General features: G+C 45.7%; 1 protein-coding gene across 1 annotated transcript; it reads left to right on the top strand.

Annotated features, from left to right (window-relative positions):
* The first annotated feature begins 1,086 nt into the window (after positions 1 to 1,086).
* Positions 1,087 to 19,629, top strand: RCC1L (RCC1 like). Its single transcript, XM_066563592.1, has 11 exons — positions 1,087 to 1,381; positions 2,501 to 2,630; positions 5,048 to 5,176; positions 5,974 to 6,040; positions 7,112 to 7,163; positions 8,667 to 8,751; positions 9,762 to 9,943; positions 11,378 to 11,462; positions 12,555 to 12,728; positions 14,153 to 14,238; positions 15,722 to 19,629. The coding sequence occupies exons 1-11, from the start codon at positions 1,115 to 1,117 to the stop codon at positions 15,797 to 15,799; spliced, it is 1,335 nt and encodes a 444-aa protein (XP_066419689.1). The 5' UTR covers positions 1,087 to 1,114; the 3' UTR covers positions 15,800 to 19,629.
* The last annotated feature ends 1,229 nt before the right edge of the window (positions 19,630 to 20,858 follow it).

Here is a 20,858-nt window from a genome sequence, read left to right as displayed (position 1 = left end):
TTTCCAAAAGAAGAAAGACAAATCCCATCTGGTGAAGTCCAGCTCCCCAGATGTGGGTCCAACTTTTAATTGCAAGGACTATAAATCTCACAACAGTGATGTCTGGCTTCCCTTGGTCGAAACTATAAATCTTTGAGTTGATATTCATCTTCCTTTCTCAAGCTGCTTTTCTCTGTTTTGTTAAGACATGAGATAAGCATGTTTCCTTTATATATATTCCAAAGCTATAGTTTCAAGGATACAAGCAATATTCTAAAATTATACTTCAAAAGGTTATTATTGCAAAACTCTTTAAGGCTTAACTACAAGCAAAGAGCAACATCCTTAACGCTTTAATTCAAATGCTCCTAAATCAACTAAGGTTAATTGCGAACAAAAGATAGGTTCAAAGGCCTTCTTCCATGCTTTACTTTCCTCAGTTATTATTAGAATTCATCTTTATAACTGTCCCATGGTCGGTCTCCACACATCTCACAATCACAAATACACACATTGCCTGTATGTACCTGCCACCAAACACAGCTTTGTATTTCACAGTCCAGGTGGAGATTGGGCAAGACACTCTTGCATGAGATGAGGGCAGTGAGGAAATTTAGTTGGGGGGATGAAAGGACAGCAGCTTCCTCCTGGAAGGCGGCTGCTTGGCTCCCTCAAGAGGACAGTGAAGGCTCAGTGCTGAGACAGGGCTGCCTCACACACGGAATTTCGTTTTGCATTTGGCCACCGGCCCAGCCAGCCCCGCCATTGCTGTGCCAGACGGGGCTGCCTTCGGGGTTGGGATGGCGCTGGGTCGACCTGTAGGTTTGTGCTGGGTGTTTTAGTTTTGATTGTCTGGCGCTGGGTCTAAGCCCACAGTGGGCTCTGGGGGTGTGTTTGATTTAGCCCTAGGTCGGGGTGTAGGTTTAGGCGTGGCTTTGGGCCGGGCTGTAGGCTCAGGCCTGGCTCTAAGTTCAGACGTAGCCCAGGGTCTGGGCGGGTGTGCACGCTCCGCTCAGAGGGTGGTGTGGCCCCTTTAAGAGACGCGCGCCGTGGCCGCGCGCATGCGCGCAGGGAGCTGACGCCGCGCGCGCCCGCGTGTGAGGGCGGCCAAGATGGCGGCGGCCTGAGGGCAGCGATGGCGGGGCTGGCTCGGCGCCTGCTCTGCAGGGGCTTCTGCGTGTCGGCGGGGCCACCGAGCACCCGCCAGCTGCGGGAGGCCGAGGAGGCTGCCCCGGTGTTCCAGTACGCGGGGAAAGCGGCCAGGCGCAAGGACCGCGTGTTCGTGTGGGGCTTCAGCTACTCGGGCGCCCTGGGCATCCCCAGCTTCGTGAAACCGGACGCGGGCTGGAAGAAGCCGCGGCGCATCCAGCCCACGCCGTACCGCCTGGAGACCGAGGACAAGGTGGGCCCGGCCCGGTTCGCCGGGGCCAGCGTGTCTGCCTCGGCCTCCGGAGCCTGCTCAGGGCTTAGCACAGCCGAGAAACTGGATCGGGTTTAAAGGCTGTGCCGTGATTCAGTGTTTTTTATCGATATAGTGGTATCGCTTGGGATGATGACTGTTTCAACTGCAGCAGCATATAGGTTAGAAAATGCGTATTTGTAATTTTGTCAGAGGCATTAGAGAGCCAGGATGTGAATAGCATTTGCCACATAAAATGGGCCTCTTCATTGGCTGTTCCCACCTGACAAACGGGAAGCTTGTGTTAAAAATCATGTTATTCTTTTGCCTACGAGTGTTTGACTCGTGCTCTGCTTTCGAGTGCAGCGGAAGTCAGAGCATTCATAGAATATCTTGAGTTGGAAGGGACTCAGAAGGATGATGGAGTCCCACACCTGGTCCTGCGCAGGACAGCCCAACAATCCCACCCTGCACTTGAGAGTTGTGCGAGCCCTACTGGGGCCATTCCCTGGGGAGCCTGTTCAGTGCCCGACCACCCTCTGGGGGTAGAACCTTTTCCTGAAATCCAATCTGAACCTCCCCTGGCACAGCTGCCCTCGGGTCCTGTCCCTGGTCCCAGAGCAGAGGCCGGGGCTGCCTCTCTGCAGCCCCCTTGAGATCTGACCTCAGGCTCAATTTCTCTAGACTGAGCACCAAGTGACCGCAGTGCTCCTCATGTGCCTCTTATGCTGGCCTTTTTTTGTCGAAAGGAGCAAAACGTTATTCTCTTAATATCTCTGTATCTTGCTTTTTTTAATTTAATTTTTTTTTTAATCTGCTGATGCAGGTCAGCAAACAGGTCTTTCTGTGGTGTTGAATGGGACCAAGATAATGCAGAAATAAAAATGTATGCACACAAAACCAAAACTTTGAAGGCAGAATGGTTGGACCCGAGTTTTCACCATTGTGCTTATCCCAGAAGATTGATAGTTTTTGGAAGACCATACATGCCATGAATTTGGGCTGCATGTGAATGTAGCTTAATGAAGAATGAATGCTGATAAACAAGTAACATGGAGTGAAATTTCCTTTTCTAAGCCACAGTTTCTAACTGGATGATGTGGGTTTTGTCTGTCTTCAAAGATATCTTCTGCTGCCTGTGGTTATGGATTCACACTGCTGGCTTCCAACACCAGAGACATCACCAAAGTGTGGGGCATGGGGCTCAACAAGGATTCCCAGCTTGGATTCCAGAGGAGCAGAAGAGATCAAAGTGAGGATTTAAGTGTTTTAAAGACTTACAGGGTGACACTGCAATCTCCCTGTGGTACAGGAATCTCTGTGTGTTTGGAGCTGTGAAAAACATCAGGAGGCTTTGATGCGGTCACAGGCTGTGCTTTATTTTTTTAAATAGATCTTTTTCTAAAATCTATATGTGTTTTTGTGTGCTTTGTAATTGGTCAGTGTGTGCCTCTGTTCTGCACACTGCACTTAATTAGTTTCATCTGGATAGGAATGTAGCTGTTCATCCTGCAGAGTGTGATGTTGGTTAATTTGTGGCTTTGAATCTATAGTTTGGTAGTAGGCACAGTAATTAATAAAATCATTTTGGCAGGATGGATTGCATTTATAAACTAAAGGCCTTTAGTCCTCCTTCCCTCCCCAGTTAGAGTTTTTTTATACAGTCTGTGGGGTTTTTGTGAATCTGTAGGGTTTGTTTTAAAATCATTTTAATAGTAGGTTGCATTTTGAAGGAAAAACTTGTTTTTCAGTAATTTTGTGTTACACCAAGCTCTCAAACTCATTTAGGAAAGCAATTTCTGTGCAGAACATTGCCACCTACCACTGAAGACAGGAAAAACCCAAACTTTCCTCATAGAAGGACTGACTGCGTAGACATTCCTCCATAAACAGTTGAGGAAAATCACAATAAAAGCATTTTTTGTCATCATGATATAAAAGAGTGTAATCCATCGAGGTCGGGTGTGTCTGATATGGCAGAAGATTAAACTTGGTGGAGAAGCAAAAGAAGATTGCAGCACGTTGGGGTTTGCAGTGGTGCTGCTTTGTGGTGCACACTGGGTAGTGCTGGGAGAGTGTGTACACACAGCAAGTGTGTGCTTAAACAGCAGCTGCAGAATGCTGGGGCTGCAGCAGCTTTGCTCACTTCTGCCTTTAAAGGTTTCAGTGCTGGGTCTCATGTATGTGCTGATATCTTAGGAGTGTCTTGCTATTACCTTGTTTTTCATCTGACCTGGAAATTGTTTTTGTCAGAGAATCTAGAAGTAGGTTAAATAGTTTTGCAGCTCAAGCCTTGCTAAGTAAGAGAATGTGTTTGGCAAGATCAGTTGAAAATGTGGTGAAGATCAGTGGGATTGCTCATCTTCATGTTTAATGTCCCACCAGGCAAGCTTTCCTTTGGGATGTGCTGCCCATTGCAGTTTTACAGACTGACTTTGGTGCCTGCTGCTTCCAGCACTGTGTTGCTGTAGATGCTTCATTTCCAAGGGAATTTGCAGCCTTCTGACTTTTAGATGGTTGCATCTAAACTACTCCCCCTGTTCCTTACCCACCTCATTGTCTCTTTTCTCCAAATCCCCTCAGCTCTCAGTGCTGGTTACTACAGATCCCAGTAGCATGTGTCTTTCTGCTGGAGGGAGCAGAGAGAGGAAGAGGTTATTTTGCTTTGTGGCTTCCAGGTGTTTGTAGGCAGGTAGAGAGTTGGTTGTCTTTAAGTTCCTGCTCTATTGCATGGCAGATCCCCACCATTGGCAAGCTGCCTGTCCTCACATCCAGGAGTGTCTTACTGCAAAAGACCTTGTGTAGATTTTTTTAATTTTAATTTTTTTTAATCTTAGGTGGGTTTTCTGTTGTTGCTTGTTTAGTTGGTTTTGTTGTTGTTGTTGGGGTTTTTTTTTTAGTTTTTATTTTTATTGAGAACCAGTAAAGCACTGCTGCCTGTGTGCAATATTGCTTTGGGTCCTCCAGGATTTGATTTCACTTATTACAGTAACTTTGATATCCAGGCTTTTTATCTCCTCCTGACTTTTTCCCTACTATTGATTTATGGTTTGCTGTTCTTTCCCCCCCCATCCCCAGTTGACTGTAACTGATTCCATCCCTGTTCTTCAAGTTGCTAAATCTTTTTAAAGTACAGCATGTCATTTTTCATAAACATTGGATGTCTTATTCCCTATGGACTTAGCCTAGCTAGTCTTTCTTGCATTCCTTATTTGTGAAAGTGCCTGTAATCTACTTTTCTTCAAGATTTTTTTGTTCACCTTTTCTGATACATTTTTGTGATTGTTGCTCTTGTACCTTGCTTGCAATATCCCCAGTTGCACAGAATGTTTGTGCATGGTATTAAGCTCAGCTGAAGTGGTTGAACATGTGGGTGAATGCCTCAGTTTCACAATTCTGCCACCTGAAGCCTTAATAACATTCACTCTGGAGTTATGGGGGACTTTTGTTTAGGCAGTGATTGGCTTCAGCTATCTCCATAGCTTTTACCTTCTTCCCTCTGTGCTAAATCCCTGTCAGCCTCTTTGGTTAGTGTCTTGGCTTTCTAAAATGTATCTGCTTTTATAACAAAGCAAGAATGAGTGTGTGAATGTACAACAGGATCAGCAGATGGATGTTGAATTTACTTTGTGGAATCTACTGACTTAAAATTGTTCTCTTTTCCTTAAGCTAAGGGCTATGAATATGTCTTGGAACCATCTCCAATTCCTTTACCACTGGAGAAACCCCAGCAAACTCGAGTCTTGCAGGTGTCCTGTGGGAGAGCCCATTCCCTGGTCCTGACAGATAGTGAAGGAGGTACAGTGTTGCTTGTGCTGCTGATGTCTATGGGTGCCAGGCTATGCTTTTACTAAAAGCTTGAAAACAATTGTCTTCTGTCCTTTAGAACTATATCCCAGGTGGGCTGTTTGCACTGGAAGTGGGATGCAGGCAGCTGCTGGCCTTTGTGGGATTGCTTCTGCAAGGGAAAGCTGTGAGCTTCACTTGGCTCAAGCTGTAAAGGTGTTGGGAGCTTTTTACTCCAAGGTTTGTTTCTCTAGCCCCAGGCCTGGCTGAGTGCAGCCTGTGTGTCTTCTTCACTCTGATGTGTTTTTGAATGCAGATTTGGGTGACTATGCCAGTGCTCCTGTGTTACTTCTCCTTTAATCCCAGAGTGCTATGTTTATAAAAGCAATTAATTAATTAATAGTCCTTTATAGAGAAGATCTCTGGGAACTCTGGTGCAGTGGCTTCAGTGCTGCACCAAGTGATCCAGTGCAGCTTCTTAGTGGGTGAGCTGGTTGGTTCATTGATTCCCACTCCTGTGGGAGTGCTGATCTGTTTCTGAGTGTGTTTGACAGTGGCAGGATGAACTGGGAATTCCCCACTGAGACAGACAGCAGGCTCCAGGTACTGCTCTGTGCCTGCAGCAATACTGCTGGGTGCTGCTGGTGAAAATTGATTCAGTCACTTGCATTCAAATGGGTTTGAAAAAAGCTTATGGCAATATTTACATTGCTGTGCTCCACCTTTCAGACTTAGAGCTGCCTGAAAATATTTTGAGGACCTGAAGAGAGGCAGTAATAAAACTAGTGTGTTTTATAATTGTTTTTCAGTTTTCACAATGGGAAACAATTCTTATGGCCAGTGTGGCCGGAAGGTTGTTGAAGATGAAATTTACAGGTGAGAATTCAAAGATCCTGAACTTTCTTATTGTTGGAAACATATTGCATGAAAACAACCCTGCAGAAAGGCCTGAAGAGGGAAAAGGCCTGGTAGTATAAGCATGGCAATTATGCTAAAGGAGTCTGAGAACAACGGACTTTTGTCCTGCAGGCAGCATACAAACAGCCTGACTTGGAATCCATGCTGGGCACTCTACTGACAGCATTCACAAGAGACAAAAGAGTGTCAGCATGGGACACTTCTTGCAGGGCATAGTGGGAGAACCCAGCCTTCATAAATTGCTTGAGGTAATTGGTGTTAGTAGTTGGGCTCTCTCCCTTTAGCTGCTCAGAGTACATGTGCTGTTCTGGAGGATGTTGGAAGTGCAATTTAATTATGAAAGAGGCATCCTCTTGTTAAGTCTCTGCTGTAACTGCCTCTGAGTCTGTAGTGCAAATTTTCCTTCATTGAGTTTTTTGTGGGTCTCACCAAAGCATAGGCTCAAAATGCTCTGTATGATAGAGTAAGTGAATAGTGGGAATATGTTGAGTTTCTGATTCCTTAGTAGGACCAAAAATTGCTCTATGATCCACAACACTTGGTCTGTGAAGTTTGAGAAAATAGCTGTAATTAGGTAGCTTTTGTTAGTCTTGATACTGGAAGTCAGTCATTGAATTGTTCATAATTCCTGGTATTGTGAAAAAAGGACAGGGATGTTAGCACTGCACTGTGCTCTGGGATATCTGGATTATCTCTTGCTAGGTGGAGTGTTTATTTGGTTACTGCAGTTTTATGTGGTGTCTCTGCTCATTCTAGGCTAGGGACTGCCTTTGAGGATTGCCCCTACCCCCAGTCACAAGAGCTTATATTTAAAAAATGACAGTTCTTAACTTCTTAAATAAGAGAATACAGAATTATGTTCCTTCTTCGTGCAGATAGTTTGCAGTGAAACTACATGCAAACAAATTTCTCTACTTGTGGTAATAAAATGGCTTTCAGTAGAGGCAGGTTTCCCTTTGTGTTTTTTTTGCAGTCTTCTGAAATCCTCTGTGTTGCCTTTTCTCTTCTTGGTGATTGTTTGATGTCCAGTGGAAGCCATGTCATTCATCAGCTGAAGGAATTTGACAGCAAAGTTGTCCAGGTGAGAGGAGCTCAGTCCTGAAAATGGATTGGGAGCAGCTGAACCAGCTCAGAGGGTGCAGCCATTGGCTTGAAGCCCAGTTGGAACCAGTAACAAGTGGGGTACCCCAGGGATCTGATGTCCAATCCTGTTTATGTTTTCACTAACGATGTGCATCACAGAGGGTTCCCTCAGCAGATAGCAGATGACAAAACTGAGGAGTGACTGATAAACCAGAGGGTGGTGAAATAGGCCTACATGAACCTCATCAGGTTCAGCAGTGGAAATGGCCAAGTCCTGTTGCTGCTGAAGAGCAATTTCAGACACCACCCTGGGCTAGGGGTGTCTGTCTGGGAGGCAGCTGTGTGGAAAAGGGCCCAGGATACACCAGGCTGACCATGACCCAGCAATGTGCTTTGCTGTAGAGAAGGCTACTGATACCTGGGCTGCATTAGGAGTGTTACCTGCAGGTCAAGATAATTCTTCTTTTCTACTCAGCCACACTCAGAGTACTGTGTCTACTTCTGGGCTCTCCACTACTCTCTTCTGTCGTGATTTCTTGTTTCCTTTTGTCACTTTTATATTGCTTAGGAGTTTAAATTTTGTCTTTGCCTTTTCAGAAATGAGCTGTGAAACCATCCACTTAGATCAGCCATCACTTAGGTCAGGTTCCTAGGAGAGCAAGGGACTGCAGGCAGCAGAAACACCTGCCGTGGCTGCAGTATTCCCATGCACAGGAGCAGTTTATTGGTGTGTCTGTGCCACTGTAGCCATACAGGGACAGATACTGCTCCTGTTCCAAGGAAGGGCCATTCATTTACACCTACCTGATGAGACTGTGGTTCATCCTAAAACTGTTTTGAATTAGGCTTGTAAAACTTCTCTTTGGACTTTGCATGATTTTCTTTTTTTGGGGGGGTTGGATACTTGGTACCTGTTTGTACTTTGATAACTGCAGTTATGTGGTTAATATTGGTAGTCACTCCCTTAACTTGTTGATTAAATCCCTTTAATCTTTGTTTACTTTTTAATGTCTCCTTTTGAATGGCTTTTTCCTTGGCTTTAATTCGTGCCAGGCCTGTGGCAGACATGATGGCTAGTTCAGCATAAATACAGATTTGAGAACAGCTGTGTGCCTTGAGCACTTACATGGCAAAGAATCCATAGCAGTTTGTAGCTGGCATCAAGAATGATGTGGTTACCATCCTGTGAAGGGAGAGCTCTTATTTACTCTTTGCTGCCTTTGTTGTGCTGTACTGCTGATTCAAGCTTTCTTTCCTGGTTTTAGATCTTAAAACAAACCAACTGCAGCATCACTTTCCATAAAGAAAATTCTGCTGTTTTCTGTGTTGTATCTTGTGGTTCTTGCTCTTCCCTTTCTTGAGAGCCATGTGATCAGAAGGAAAAGGTCAAAATCCGAGCTGATGGACATCACAGAGGTTCATTGCTCAATTTGTCTGTCAGTAATGCTAAATCAAGTCTGAGCATGGAACCTTTCCTGACTGAGTTCTTGTTTGTATGCAGGTTGTGTGTGGGCAGGACCACAGTCTGTTTAGAACCAAGAAAGGTTCAGTCTATGCATGTGGATGGGGAGCTGATGGACAAACAGGTAGGAACTCAGCTGGGCTTGCTTTTCAGGGAATTAATGCATCTAGCAAGCTGTCCTGATTGAGAAGTTACCATGTGTATTTGCCATGTGTGTGGACAGAAAGGGGCTGCTCATGTTTCCAGTTGTGTGTAGATGTTTTCAGTATTCTTGTGTAACCAAACTGAGACAATCCAGTTCAGTTTTTGAGGAGCTTTAGGATGCTGCCCTGGCAATCCAAACATGCAGTCAGAGGAGAGTGTATCAGCTGTGTAAAGCTTTTGAGGGGATGTGGAAGTGACATGGGCAGCTTTGCTCTTCAGTTTGATGGCAGCTTTGCCTTCCTGATTCTTGGGGTCTGTTCTGCTCTTTTGAACTGACCAACACCTTGGTAGCTGTTGCATGTTTTAGCATCAGATCCTTGGGCAGGCCCTTTTTGTGGTGGCTTTTGCTGCAGAGCACTTCCTCCTCACAGTCATTGCTACTGTTAGTTTTGCTGCTCCCAAAGCTGAGTTCTTCCCATGATTCTGTTGTGCCAATATAGCATAACTCAGCTGTCATCTACATTCTGGTCTCTTTTCCAGACAGCATTTTGTCCTGTAAAGTATTTGCTTCCCAACCTCTTTTGCCATTTTCCCTGCTGTTATCTAACTGATTGCAGTGTGCTATCACTCATGGCTCTCCTTTTGGAAGACAGGATGCAGCCAGTTTGTGAAATTTCATCCCTTTGGGATACCTGCCTGGCATGGTTATTGTTCTTTAAACACTTTGGTCCATGCAGACAAGAGATATGAGACTTTTCAGGGTGTGATTGGATGAAGCTGTTGTGTACTCCAGAGAGGTGGCTGTGCCTAGGGCAGGTGGTGTTTGTGGCTGCTTGTCTGTTGCAGCTGCTGGACAGTAAGCAGTATGGACAGATTTATTTCAGAGGAAGGGTGGTTTTGTTATACTATGACAGAAATGGTCCTATGCAGGCATTAAAAGTGTGTCTGGAAAAAAAAATTCTTCATAATCTCTACTTTTTTTCCTTTCAGGTCTTGGACACTATAACATCACCAGTGTTCCTACTAAGCTGCATGGTGACATTGCTGGAGTGAACATTATCCAGGTCTCTTCCTATGGGGACTGCTGTCTGGCTGTTTCAGATGAAGGAGATGTCTTTGGCTGGGGAAATTCAGAATACTTGCAGCTGGCCTCTGTCACAGAAACCACACAGGTCAGTTGACCTGAGGGTGTGTTTTTATGTGTTTCAGTTGAGCAGCTGGGCACAGAGTTAAAAATTACATGTTTCTCCCTGTTCTGGATTCTTTTGACAGCAGATCCAAACACCACTAGCAGGCTGGTTTTACATAAGCTCACAAAACCAACCTGTGTGACATGTTTGTGGAGCTTTAGGGGGCAGACTATTTCCCTGCTTTGATAGGCAAAGGTTTGTGTCACCTCAGCCCAGTTTGCTAGCCTAAGAACTCCATGTTCTTTCTCCATCCCATGGACTTTGCACCAAATTGAGACCCAGCTCAAGTGCTTTTGCTGATTTCAGGACAGGAATGAGTTTTTTGGCTGGCTAATCTAGGATTTCAAGTGATGCTACTTTGAGCTTAGTGCTGATCCAGATGGCCCTTGGAAGTCCCTTCCAGTCAGCCTTGTATGCTGGAGAATTTTTCATGGACATCCTTAGTGGGTTTATAAACTGAGTCCTAAACAAATTCCAGTGTCTCACAGATAAAAGGGTTTTTTTTTAGCAAACTTACATGGGGCATTGGTAGAGTGCTGCCTTCACACTGGGCATTGTACTGCTGGGGTAATTAGGCTGTTGCTCTCATGTTACAGCTACTTTAGGAAATGGAATCAAGAAATTAATACTTAAGTTACTCTTGGTGGAAGGCTAAGAGCAGACAATTGTATTAGAATAGCTTTGGCAAAATTTTAGAAAGCTTTGTTTCCTGTGCCTCTCCTGGTGTAACCTTAGTGTAGGGCTAAATGTTGAGACCCATAAGGCCTGAGGACATCAATCAGACTGTGCAGTGTAGCAGTTTTCCTGGCTGGGTGTGTGATGGAGGGCTGTGGCATCTGAAATGGATGAATGGCATGTTTGCCAAAAATGAGAGTCTGAGCTAAAATGTAGATGCAGTCCAAAGTGTGGAATGGCAGAGCTATGAAATCAAAGATTGCTCTTTACATATGTCAAGCTGTGTACATATGTTGTGTTGGACTGTACCAAATAAGTGTGATTTTCTTGAAATAATTTTTCCCTAGTATGTTCAAAAATGCCACTGCAGACTGAATTTTAGTGATCTCATCCAGTGTGAAGACTTGAAGACATGCTCACCTATTGACCTTCTCATTGTGTCTGACTTTAAAAGGCAGAGATAAGCAGCAGTTATTAGTCACTCAGCCTTGTTGCCATGCATGTAAGCTTTCCAGTAGGCAACTTTTCCACCTTGTCCTCATCTTAGTGAATTTCATGTAGTTTTTTTTTTGTTTTTTTTTTTTAGTTTTGGGACTTGCACTCATTTTATAATTCAGGCAATAAAGGTTGTATCAGGATCCAATGTATGTAAGCTCTAACCAGAACTAGAGAACAAGTTAAAATCTATGTCTGGTTTGTAGTTTACCTTGTCTCTAACAACTCCTCTGCCATCTTGTGCAGGTGAATGTTCCCAGGCATTTGCCATTCAAGATTGGGAAGGTGAAGGAGGCTGCCTGTGGAGGGACTGGCAACATTGTGCTAACAGGTGAGTTCATTTCTGGAATCATTCACTAGTGCAAGGCTGCACTGTGGGTGGATTGTAACTTCATGAAACAAGTATCTTGTTTTCTGGAAACAGGGAGATACTGTATGTTGTGGGGAGAGCTGGGAGACTGAAAAACATGATTTGAGAATGTGTAGAGGAGTTGTTTTCATGAGTGCAGAGCATTGCTCCAGGGTGGGCTGCTGTGAGTGCTCTGCAGCCTGCAGCAGGAGCATGGCAGCTGTCTGCCCTTCTGGTCTCCTTTGCTGGTCATACTGAGTGTGGCCTATGATGAATGTGGGTATGGGGAGGAAGTAAGGCAGTACTTGAGAGAAAGTAGAGCCCTTCAGACTCCATGTGAATCTGACCTGTTTATAAATAATGAACTGGGATGGAAAGAAGAGAGCTCTGAGAGCAGTGAGACTGTGCAGCAGGTCCTTGGTGACTGTCCTTTGGACTGTCAGGGTCTGGGGAGCACAGCTGGGGGTTGCTGCATGAAGGAGTGAGGGAGGGGATTGTGTTACTTTCTTGAAAGATTATCTCCATGAAGATGTTGATATTTATAATGGGGGTATTGTGCTGACCAGAGCTTCTCATCTGAAGGGACCAGAGCTAGCTGACATAGAACCTTACTCTTTGTGACACTGTGCAACTGTTGCCTTTCCCAGGCACCCAGCTAAGGCAGAATGCCAGGCAGAGTGACATCCACTTGCTGGTTTGGGCATGTCTGACAGTGCCCACAGCTTCACTGCCACTTGAAAAATCATCAAAGAAGAAAGCCATGATAGTAAACTTGCAACCTTTGTCAGTCAGTGGTATTTTATCCAGCTCACTCTTGTGTTGGCATTATTTCCCCATGAAAGTTCTGCCTGGGGGGCTTGATTTGTTTGCATAGCTTAGGAAAAGATTGAGGCATTTGGATGGGAAATCTGATTATTTAAAATCTGCATTATTTGCAGATTTTAAATAATCAAAAAGTGTTAGACTGAGTTGGAAGAAAGGAAAATATCCCTTTGGTTCTGATTAACTTTTGGCTGTGGCATGAATTTCACAAGCACAGGCTTTCTTACAGAATTTGTTCTTATTGTAATGCAGAAGAAGGAAATGTTTTTGTCTGGGGATATGGAATTCTTGGGAAAGGACCAAACCTAACAGAGACAGCAGAGCCAGAGATGATCCCACCCAGCCTTTTTGGCTGGTCAGACTTCAGTCCAGACACTCGTGTTGCTCGTGTTCGCTGTGGGCTCAGCCAGTTTGCAGCCCTTACAAGTAAGTTTCTCATCCTGCTGTCATGGAGAGGTCATGTTGCTGTGCTGTTGGCAGAAGAGAAAAAAAGCAAAAAAAACCAAAACCAAAAACCAAAACCAAAAAAACAAACAAAAAAACCAAACCAACCAAACAAACAACAAAAAAACCCAACAAAAAACAAACCAAAAACCAAAACCAGAACAACTCCAAAACAAAAAAAAGAAAATCTCACACCCAAAAAATGCACTTATCTTTCTTGAAACTGAAGGCACACTGGAATGCAGCAGCAGGGAGCCAGACAGGTGTCAACACGGTTCCTGGCATATGTTTTGTGTTAACTTATGCTTTAATTGAGAAAAGTTTTTTGTGTTAAGACAAATAACACTTTCTCATACACAAAATCCAGCAGATTTTTTTCATTTTCCTGTATAGAATGAATCAGTCTGCTGCACTTTAGCAATTTAGAAAATTTATGTGGTAAATGAACAAACTAAAACTGTGTCTAAATGAAGCTAAATATCAGAGTTTCTTGGCATTTCTGGCCAACTGAATTAGCACTCTGAGGTGGGCAGACCCAAGCATTTCATATGCAAAGGTTATGATGCTGTGCTTTGTGCACCCTGTGTGGGTTCCCAGCCTCTGAAATTTGAAAGGCATTTAATATCAAGCAGCAGTTTCAGAGATCCAGAGCTGGCAGCAGGAGAAAAGGCCAGGGCTGAGTCCTTTGGGACAAGCAGTGTGTGTGACACTGTCATTTTGGTTGTAAGGTGCTTGTAAGTGGGCTCCCCTTGGTATTCAGGAAGAGTTAGAAACAGTGTTCTGATTAAATTGTTAATCATACATAAAAATTATGTTCTAGATTGTGTTTTGGTTGTTGCTGCTGTGGAGCTGATCCAAACACTTCTGAGATCTCTGTGTTTTCCTGAGGAGCTCAAAACTCTTCAACTGTGTTGAACACCAATTTTTGCCTTTCCCTAGCTGTCATTAGAAGGTCACAGCTTTAGACAGTCAAGGAAGCAGTCTCCAGGTGATGGCTTGGGACAGATCTCACTGCCTTGCTCACTGGATTTGCTCTGGTGATAGCTGATACAGATCAACTGCAGTTGTCTAACTTTCAGCACTAATTATTCACTTCACAAAAGATTCCCTGGAATTTCTGCTGCTGCATTCTTCCTTCAAATAAAATTCCAAAGCAGCTGGTGTAAGAGGGGGAAACAAAGACTTGTGCACAAGTAAAAGAACTTGTTTCTTTTGCTGCTCATTAGGCACCATTTTCTCCAAACACAAGTACATTTATTGTACATTGAAGTAAATCTGGTAGCTGTCATACTGCCTGTATAACCCTGTATACTCCCAGAAACATTGCAGCCACATTTGTCAGCCTCACAAATAGAATTCTTCCTTTTTAATGACTCTGTTCTTTTCTATTTTTTTCTCCTGTGTAGACAGAGGAGAACTGTTTGTGTGGGGGAAGAATCTAAGAGGGTGCCTGGGAACTGGAAGAATGGAAGACCAGTATTTCCCATGGAGGGTAAGGATGGTGGTATTAAGGCCAAGAGTATATTCTTTGGCTAGTGTTTGTTATCCAGAGGGCAAGGACCATCATTTGCTGTGTGGTTTTGTTGAGTAATTCTCAAAGGAGTGGAAGGCTATGACTGTAGAAGTGCTTTGTTTTCCAGAGGTCCTTGTGGAGCCTGGGAATGGAGGTATTCAGTAAATGTTTTAATCTGCTATACCAGTAATGCTTTTGAATCCTAAAACAGCATCTGGTGCTGTGCCACCACATCTGAACAGTTTTTATCTCCTTCCTGTCCACCATCAGCTGCTTGCTACCTTTACTGTCTCTTCCTTCCCCTTCTAACCTGCTCTTCTGTTTGTATGTGCTGCAAAGATACCCATCAGTATTGGTCATCTGTCCAAATCATTACTCACCTAAATTAGGTGAACATTTTGGTCAGTAGTGGCTACAGGTCCATAGAGTGGTGGGTCACTGGACTGTCAGGTTATCCAGGAGATCCTTACTCAGCTGTGTTCACAGCTGTCTCACAGTGCTTCCAGTTCCACTGCTTCCTCCCACATGGCTCTGAGAGCCAAACTCAGTGGATGTAGAAGAGTCTTTGGTTCTGGAGTTCAGCCTAACAGATGCTCCTGGTCTCCATGAAGGCCACGTAGGGGCTGAGGGAGGCAATCAGTGGGACCACCCTGGAGTCCCTGGCTGTGTGTCTGAACCTGCAGTAAATGTGTTTCTGTAGTATGTTTTCTTCTTTGTTTAAAAATGAACAAAGCCAGACCAGCTCTGGAACATTTGCCTAGAATCACACTGCTGTGGCTGGGTGGAATTTCTGAATTCATTTCCCCAGCTGTGGACATTGGGGGTTATGCCCTTTCAGACAGCCAGCTCCTGTCTGACAGTGCTGTGGCACTGTGCCAGGATCCTTGTCTGTCACCTCCTGCCCTAGAACCAGCTGCTGTCCTGTCTCTTGCCTCTGAGGAAAAACTTGCTTTTTTAGACTCTGCTTTCCTCAAGTTTGAAGTCAGTTTTAAGTGAATAAGCTTCAGGAGTGAGGAGCTGGTCTCAGCATCAAAGTACAAACTGCCTTAGGCTGAGTTGAGCCTTTGCCTTGTTCCAGTTCTTGCTGATGAAAGCAGAGGCAAATCCCTGTGGTGCTTGGGCAGATCCTCTTGCTCATGTCTAGATTATGCTCTGTTCAGATGCTGCTTCTGCTGCTGAGCAGATGGGCTGAGGCTCCAATCTCCTCTCTCTCTGCTAGTGAGCCTGCTCTTCTTTCTCCTTCCAAAGCTTTGTGTGCTTCTGTGAAGGAAAAAGAGGAGTCATTTCACAGCTCAGTGCACAAGGTTGCCTGGTGCTGAATCTTGCTCTTTCTGTGTTTTCTGCTTGGCTCTTGCATTGGTACAAATGCCAGTGAAACTAGCTGGCATGTTGAGTGGAAGGAGGATGGGAAATGGGAAATGCCAGGTGTGATAAATAACCCAGTGTGCTGTGTTTCACCCAGGTGACTGTGCCCGGTGAGGTGGTGGATGTGGCCTGTGGAGTTGATCATATGGTGAGCATGGTCAGGTCTTTCACCTAGGGCTGCTGCTGGCTCTCAGCACTGCACCAGGGCCATGCAGGGACTTGGTGACAAGCTTCTTGGAAAGGAAAACTCATTTTGTGAAAGCAAGTGACTGTGAGCAGAGACAGCCATAGCAGTGTCTGGGTGTGTTATCATCCCTGCATCTCTGGAATGCTCTGGCCTGGCTGCAGGAAGGAAGCACATTCCCTGAGGAGTGTGGGATGCAAGGAGTCCTCTGGCTCCTTCCTGATGAACTCCCAGAGGATCTGAGGCCCAGCCCCAAGCTGGTGAGCCCCTCTGTGCCTGAAGATGAGGAGTATCTCCCTTAAGGAAGACTGCCATGGGATGAAATCTACAGCACAGGACATTGATATATGGACATTTCCTGTCACCAGCTCTGGAGTGTCAGCATTGGGCAGAGCCAAACTATTTCTCAAGGGAAAAGTTGTGTGTTTTTTAATTACTGTTATGTGGAAGAGTGGTCATGCTAGGTCTTGAAGCTGTCCTGGGTGGCCACCCTGAGCTGCAGTGTGCCCAGGCTGTTGTCCTGTGCAGAAATGGGATGCACAGCCCCTGCCTGCAGGCAGTGATGTGTCTCTGGGCTGTTGGAGGCTCTCTGTGGTAGTGCTAAAGACTGAACACCAAAGGAACACCCAAGAGTGAGAACCTGTTTGCAGGGGTAAGTGCTATCCAAGAAGACAGCAGGCTCTCTGTGCTGCAGGAGGACAGATGGATGGGGACAGCAGCCAAACCAGCTTAGTGAGGGAGGCTGGAAACAAAGCCCTGCAAAGTCAGTGCTCAGGCATGGATGTGAGCAGTGCTCACTGCCCCTCAGGTACCTTTTTCTCCTTTTGCTGATCACACATCACTGCCTTTGATTTTGTTTGGACTCCCTGCACCCTTTCTGTTTTCAGAGCTATGGCTCTCAGTTGCAATTAGCAGGGGATTCCAGGATGGCCTAGCAGGGGAAGGAGTCTTCATGGGTAAGAAGCAGAGCTTCATTCCTTGGTGCCTTTGTGGCAGCAAGCTGACAGAGATGGGTGCAACAGCTGTGTGTTACTGTAGCAGGCACTTACCCAATCTCACACCCAGCTGTGGGAAACTCTCCTGTGCAGCACTCCAAACATCAGGCAGGCAGAGTTGTGTCTTTTCTCTCTGTCTGGGATACTTCTAGTGTGCAAACTATTTTGGTGGAATCCAAGCTGGTAGGTTTTCAATAAAGTGATTATAAAATCATTATCAGTAGTAATAGGAATGTTCTTGAGCATGATCTGCTCATGCATTGAGGGGATCTGCATTTGAACTGCAGCATTTTGGTTCACAGTTGTGTGACAGGAAACCACTTCTGCCAGCTGAGCCAGCTCCATACCTGCAGGATTTACAGTGGTGTAGTCAGGCATTGCACCCATGGCCCATGGGACACCACATATATTGGCTTCATTAGATGAAATTCTGTACCAAAACTTGCTCTGTAAACTTGACCTTGATTAAATAAGTTTTAAAGGGTTTGCATAAATTATAGCAAAGGTGAACCAAAGTACATGGAAATAGAGACACATCTCTCGAGTTGTTGATGTTCCTGTGTGACAGGTGTTGCTGGGTGGGTGAGGCAGAACAGAAAGCTGCTATGAAACTGGCAGACCTTCACTACTCTGAACTCCCAGTTGGTTGGCTTTAATTTACATTTACCTGATTCTACATGCAACTTGGGCAACTTGCAGTGCTCAGGCATGTCTTGTTGGCCTTACAGGAGTAGGTTTGCCCTGTCAGCTTCAGGAGGCTTATTAAAACATGGAAATCATGGACAAAAACTGGTGAGAAAGGTGTAACAAACAATTCCCTTCATGGATGTTGCTGTTGGGTGGGCTGGTTGGTGCTGGGCTCTCAGCTGCTCTCACTCCCAGCTGTTTCCCAATGCACCTTGGGGCTGGGCCTTCTGAAGAGCTGGTTTCAGTCCTGGTGTTGCGTTCTTGCTGTGCAATAAATTGCAAATTCTTTGTGTTAATGAGATGCCAGTGAGGTCTCCAGCCCTAAACAGGAGTGTTGTATGGCTTAGTGCAGTGGGGGTGTTTGTGTAGTGGCTGTGGGCATTCTCAGACATTTGCTTGGTGGGAACAAGGTTGGTGGCAGTGAGGGCAGTCAGGCAAGCACCAGCACTCACCCATGTTTGGTTACAGTGTGGGGGGAGCATTTTGACCTCAGCCAGGTGCCCCCAACCTGCTCTGTCATCCCTCCCCCATCAGCAGGACAGGGAGAGAGAATCTGAAGGAAAACGTGGCTTGGAGCAAGTCCCCTGTTACCATCGTGGGCACAGCAGACTCATGTTGGGGAAATTATTTTATTGCCAATGAAGTAGAGCAGGGTAATGAGGAATTAGTATGTCTGAATAAAAGTATAACCTTTCCCACACATCTCCCTTCTTCCCAGGCTCAGCCCTGCTCCTGACTTTTCTTCTTCCTTCATCTCCTCTGCTGACCTTTGTATCTACATGGTTGGCTGTCACAGATTCTTACTCCTTTCTTTTGGCTGCTGCTGTGCAGCAGTTTTTCCCCTTTGTAAAATACAGTTCTTTGAGAGCTGCTGTTGCTGATGGCTCAGTGTTAGCTCAGAAAATGAAAACACTCTTTCCCTGCCACACCCCCTTGTTATTGAAGGCAGATCCAACCTCTGTGGCTTTTGCTCTTCCTGCAGGATCAGGCCCACACAGGAGCCCAGCTGTGCTGGGGTAGCTTCAGGTCACTACCACTGGGAACTGCAAAGCAACTTTGCATCATTTTGTCCTTCAAAGTATAGCAAAGTAGACAGCCCAAAATATACCAGTATCCCTAAATATACCTGCAGTGAGGGAGTGTCTGGGCCAAGGATGCACACGGGGAGCAGCTCAAATTAGAACTAGAATAACCTACTTGATTTGGCATTGATTGCACAAGTGATTCACCTCAGATCAGCACTGTGCTGGTGTGTTGGGCTTAAAATAGCCCAGAAGGGCCTCAGGATGGTCCCCTGGTGCAGAGCCCTGTGCAGGAGCAGCTCCAAGCACTGCAGTGGCCTGGCTGGGTTGCCACAGTGGCTGAGGACTGCAGGAGCTGCAGGAAGGGTGGGGGAGAGGTTCACCCCAAGTGCACCTGTGCAAGCTCAGCCTCAACACCCACCACCCCAAAGGGTCCTGGCAGGTCCTGCTGGAGAGCTGAGCCCAGCATGGCCCCTGGGCTGCCCTGCAGCCCCACACAGCAGGGCTGGTGTCAGCTGGCAGCACACTGACTGCCCTCTGGGGATAAAACACACGAACACCTGTAAGACAAAGATTATCTTTGGCACTTGCTGTGTTACAACAGGCTTTTCTCTACAGGATCCTTCAAAAACAGATGAGTCAGAGAACTAGTAATTAGCCTTTGGCACTCAAAATACTCCTGGAACAATATTACTTCACTGTGCTTCATCATAACTCATAAAAATCTATTTTTGTAGCGTTTTTTGCAAGGGGCTGGAATCTCCCCCCATCTCCCTCCAGTACCCCAGCACCTCCTGCTCTAAGGGGTGAGCCTGGGCAGGTGAGGCAAGAAAAACACTGATGGGAGAAGGGATCAGTGTCTTTGGGCTCTGGACACCAGTCCTCAGTCCTCCTGTTTCCCTTAAGATGCCATTTGCTTTTGTGGGGATTTGCAGGCAGTGTTGAGATTGTGTGGCAGTGTCTGTGTTGATTTATTTGGGTTTTTGTTTTACTGGATTAAACCCTTGAGGCAGTGCTCTGCATTAAGGCTGCATTCCATATTAACAATCCCTCAGTTAATTTCTTACATGAATGTTTTAACACTTGATCACCACAGTAAACAATGGATTACACTACACTGAAAAGGAGATGCTTTTCTTGACTACAGTTGATGTAGATGAGCTGTTCCCCTTTAAACATCCACTCTAAATGGTGAAAACTGTCATAGGGTGATGAGATGTCTGATTTCACTGTTTGTCTTGCACACTTCACACAGGTTGTTCAGCTTTTTTTGCAGACCATGTGACAGTGGTGCTGTGCAGCCACGCTGCTGAGACTCAGGACCTCCAGTGGCTGCCCCAGAATAGTCCCTGGGGAGGCTGAGTTTGTTCCCCTGCCAGTGCTGGGGTGCAGGCTCTGGGGGTGTCCTGCCAGCATCTCTGGGGGCCTGCCCAGACTCCTGGGCTCCTGCACTCTGCAGTGAGCAGGTGAAACTTCATCTGGCAAATGCACCAGCAGCATCCCACTGACCTCTTATTTTAAAGGAAGAGCATAGGGCAGGTTGCGTGGTTTCCAGAAAGCAGCTGGAGGATGGAGATGGTGGTGGTTCCATCTGTAGGGGTTCAGTGCACCCAGAGACAGGACCTGGACACCAGAGAGCCTCAGGGAGGTCTGCTGGCCTTCAGAAATAGTGTGTGTGAGTGACACCCAACATGGCTGTAGGTGAAAGAAATGAGAATTACATCTCACAGACAATGCCAAGCTCTGCTTTATTTTCATCAGTTTGATCAGTACAAAAGCAGACAGCATAAGTTTCACTTTTTATTCTTTTTCGATTTAATTACTTTACAAAGTACAAAATATACTGTCATTTATTTTGGAACATTAGGATTTTTTCTTTGTTTTGTTTTTTTCTTCATACAGTACATAAATCTCAGCTTTTCAGCATAAGACCAGCAAAGAAAAGCAGCATGTGCACTTGCTGGGAAAGCAAAGCAGCCACTTCTCAGCTCCACACAATGTCCAGTGCATGATCCCAAGCTGCTGCCACCAGTCCCTGTGCCTGCTGGCAGAACATCCCCCCTTGTGCAGAGGGCATGAAGGCAACTGATGCATTCAGGCTCCCCTGTTACCCCCTGTTACCCCAGGCTTGCAGGAACTGCCACCCACTGAGCCCATGGCAGGTGCAAGCAGCCTTTCCATGGCTGCAGCCCAGAGCAGGAGCTGTACCAAAGGCTCCTGCATGGGCAGGATTCCCCCACCCTGTCTGTTTACATCAGATCTAGTAATTAAAGGGAAATAAATAGACTTTTTTCCTACCCTCCCCAGTGAAATGCTGCGTGGGGTTTCTGAGAGGTGAGCAGGGAG

Source organism: Molothrus aeneus, chromosome 20, assembly GCF_037042795.1.
Source record: "Molothrus aeneus isolate 106 chromosome 20, BPBGC_Maene_1.0, whole genome shotgun sequence".
Classification (NCBI taxonomy): Eukaryota; Metazoa; Chordata; class Aves; order Passeriformes; family Icteridae; genus Molothrus; species Molothrus aeneus.
Note: the sequence above shows the minus strand (reverse complement) of the source record. Positions and strands in the feature narration are given on the sequence as shown.

Excerpts from the sequence above, each read along its gene's own strand:
- RCC1L (XM_066563592.1), top strand. The coding sequence starts at position 1,115 with ATGGCGGGGCTGGCTCGGCGCCTGCTCTGCAGGGGCTTCTGCGTGTCG. Across the intron at positions 1,382-2,500 it reads GCCTGGAGACCGAGGACAAG|ATATCTTCTGCTGCCTGTGG; the intron begins GTGGGCCCGGCC and ends CTGTCTTCAAAG. Across the intron at positions 11,463-12,554 it reads TGGCAACATTGTGCTAACAG|AAGAAGGAAATGTTTTTGTC; the intron begins GTGAGTTCATTT and ends ATTGTAATGCAG.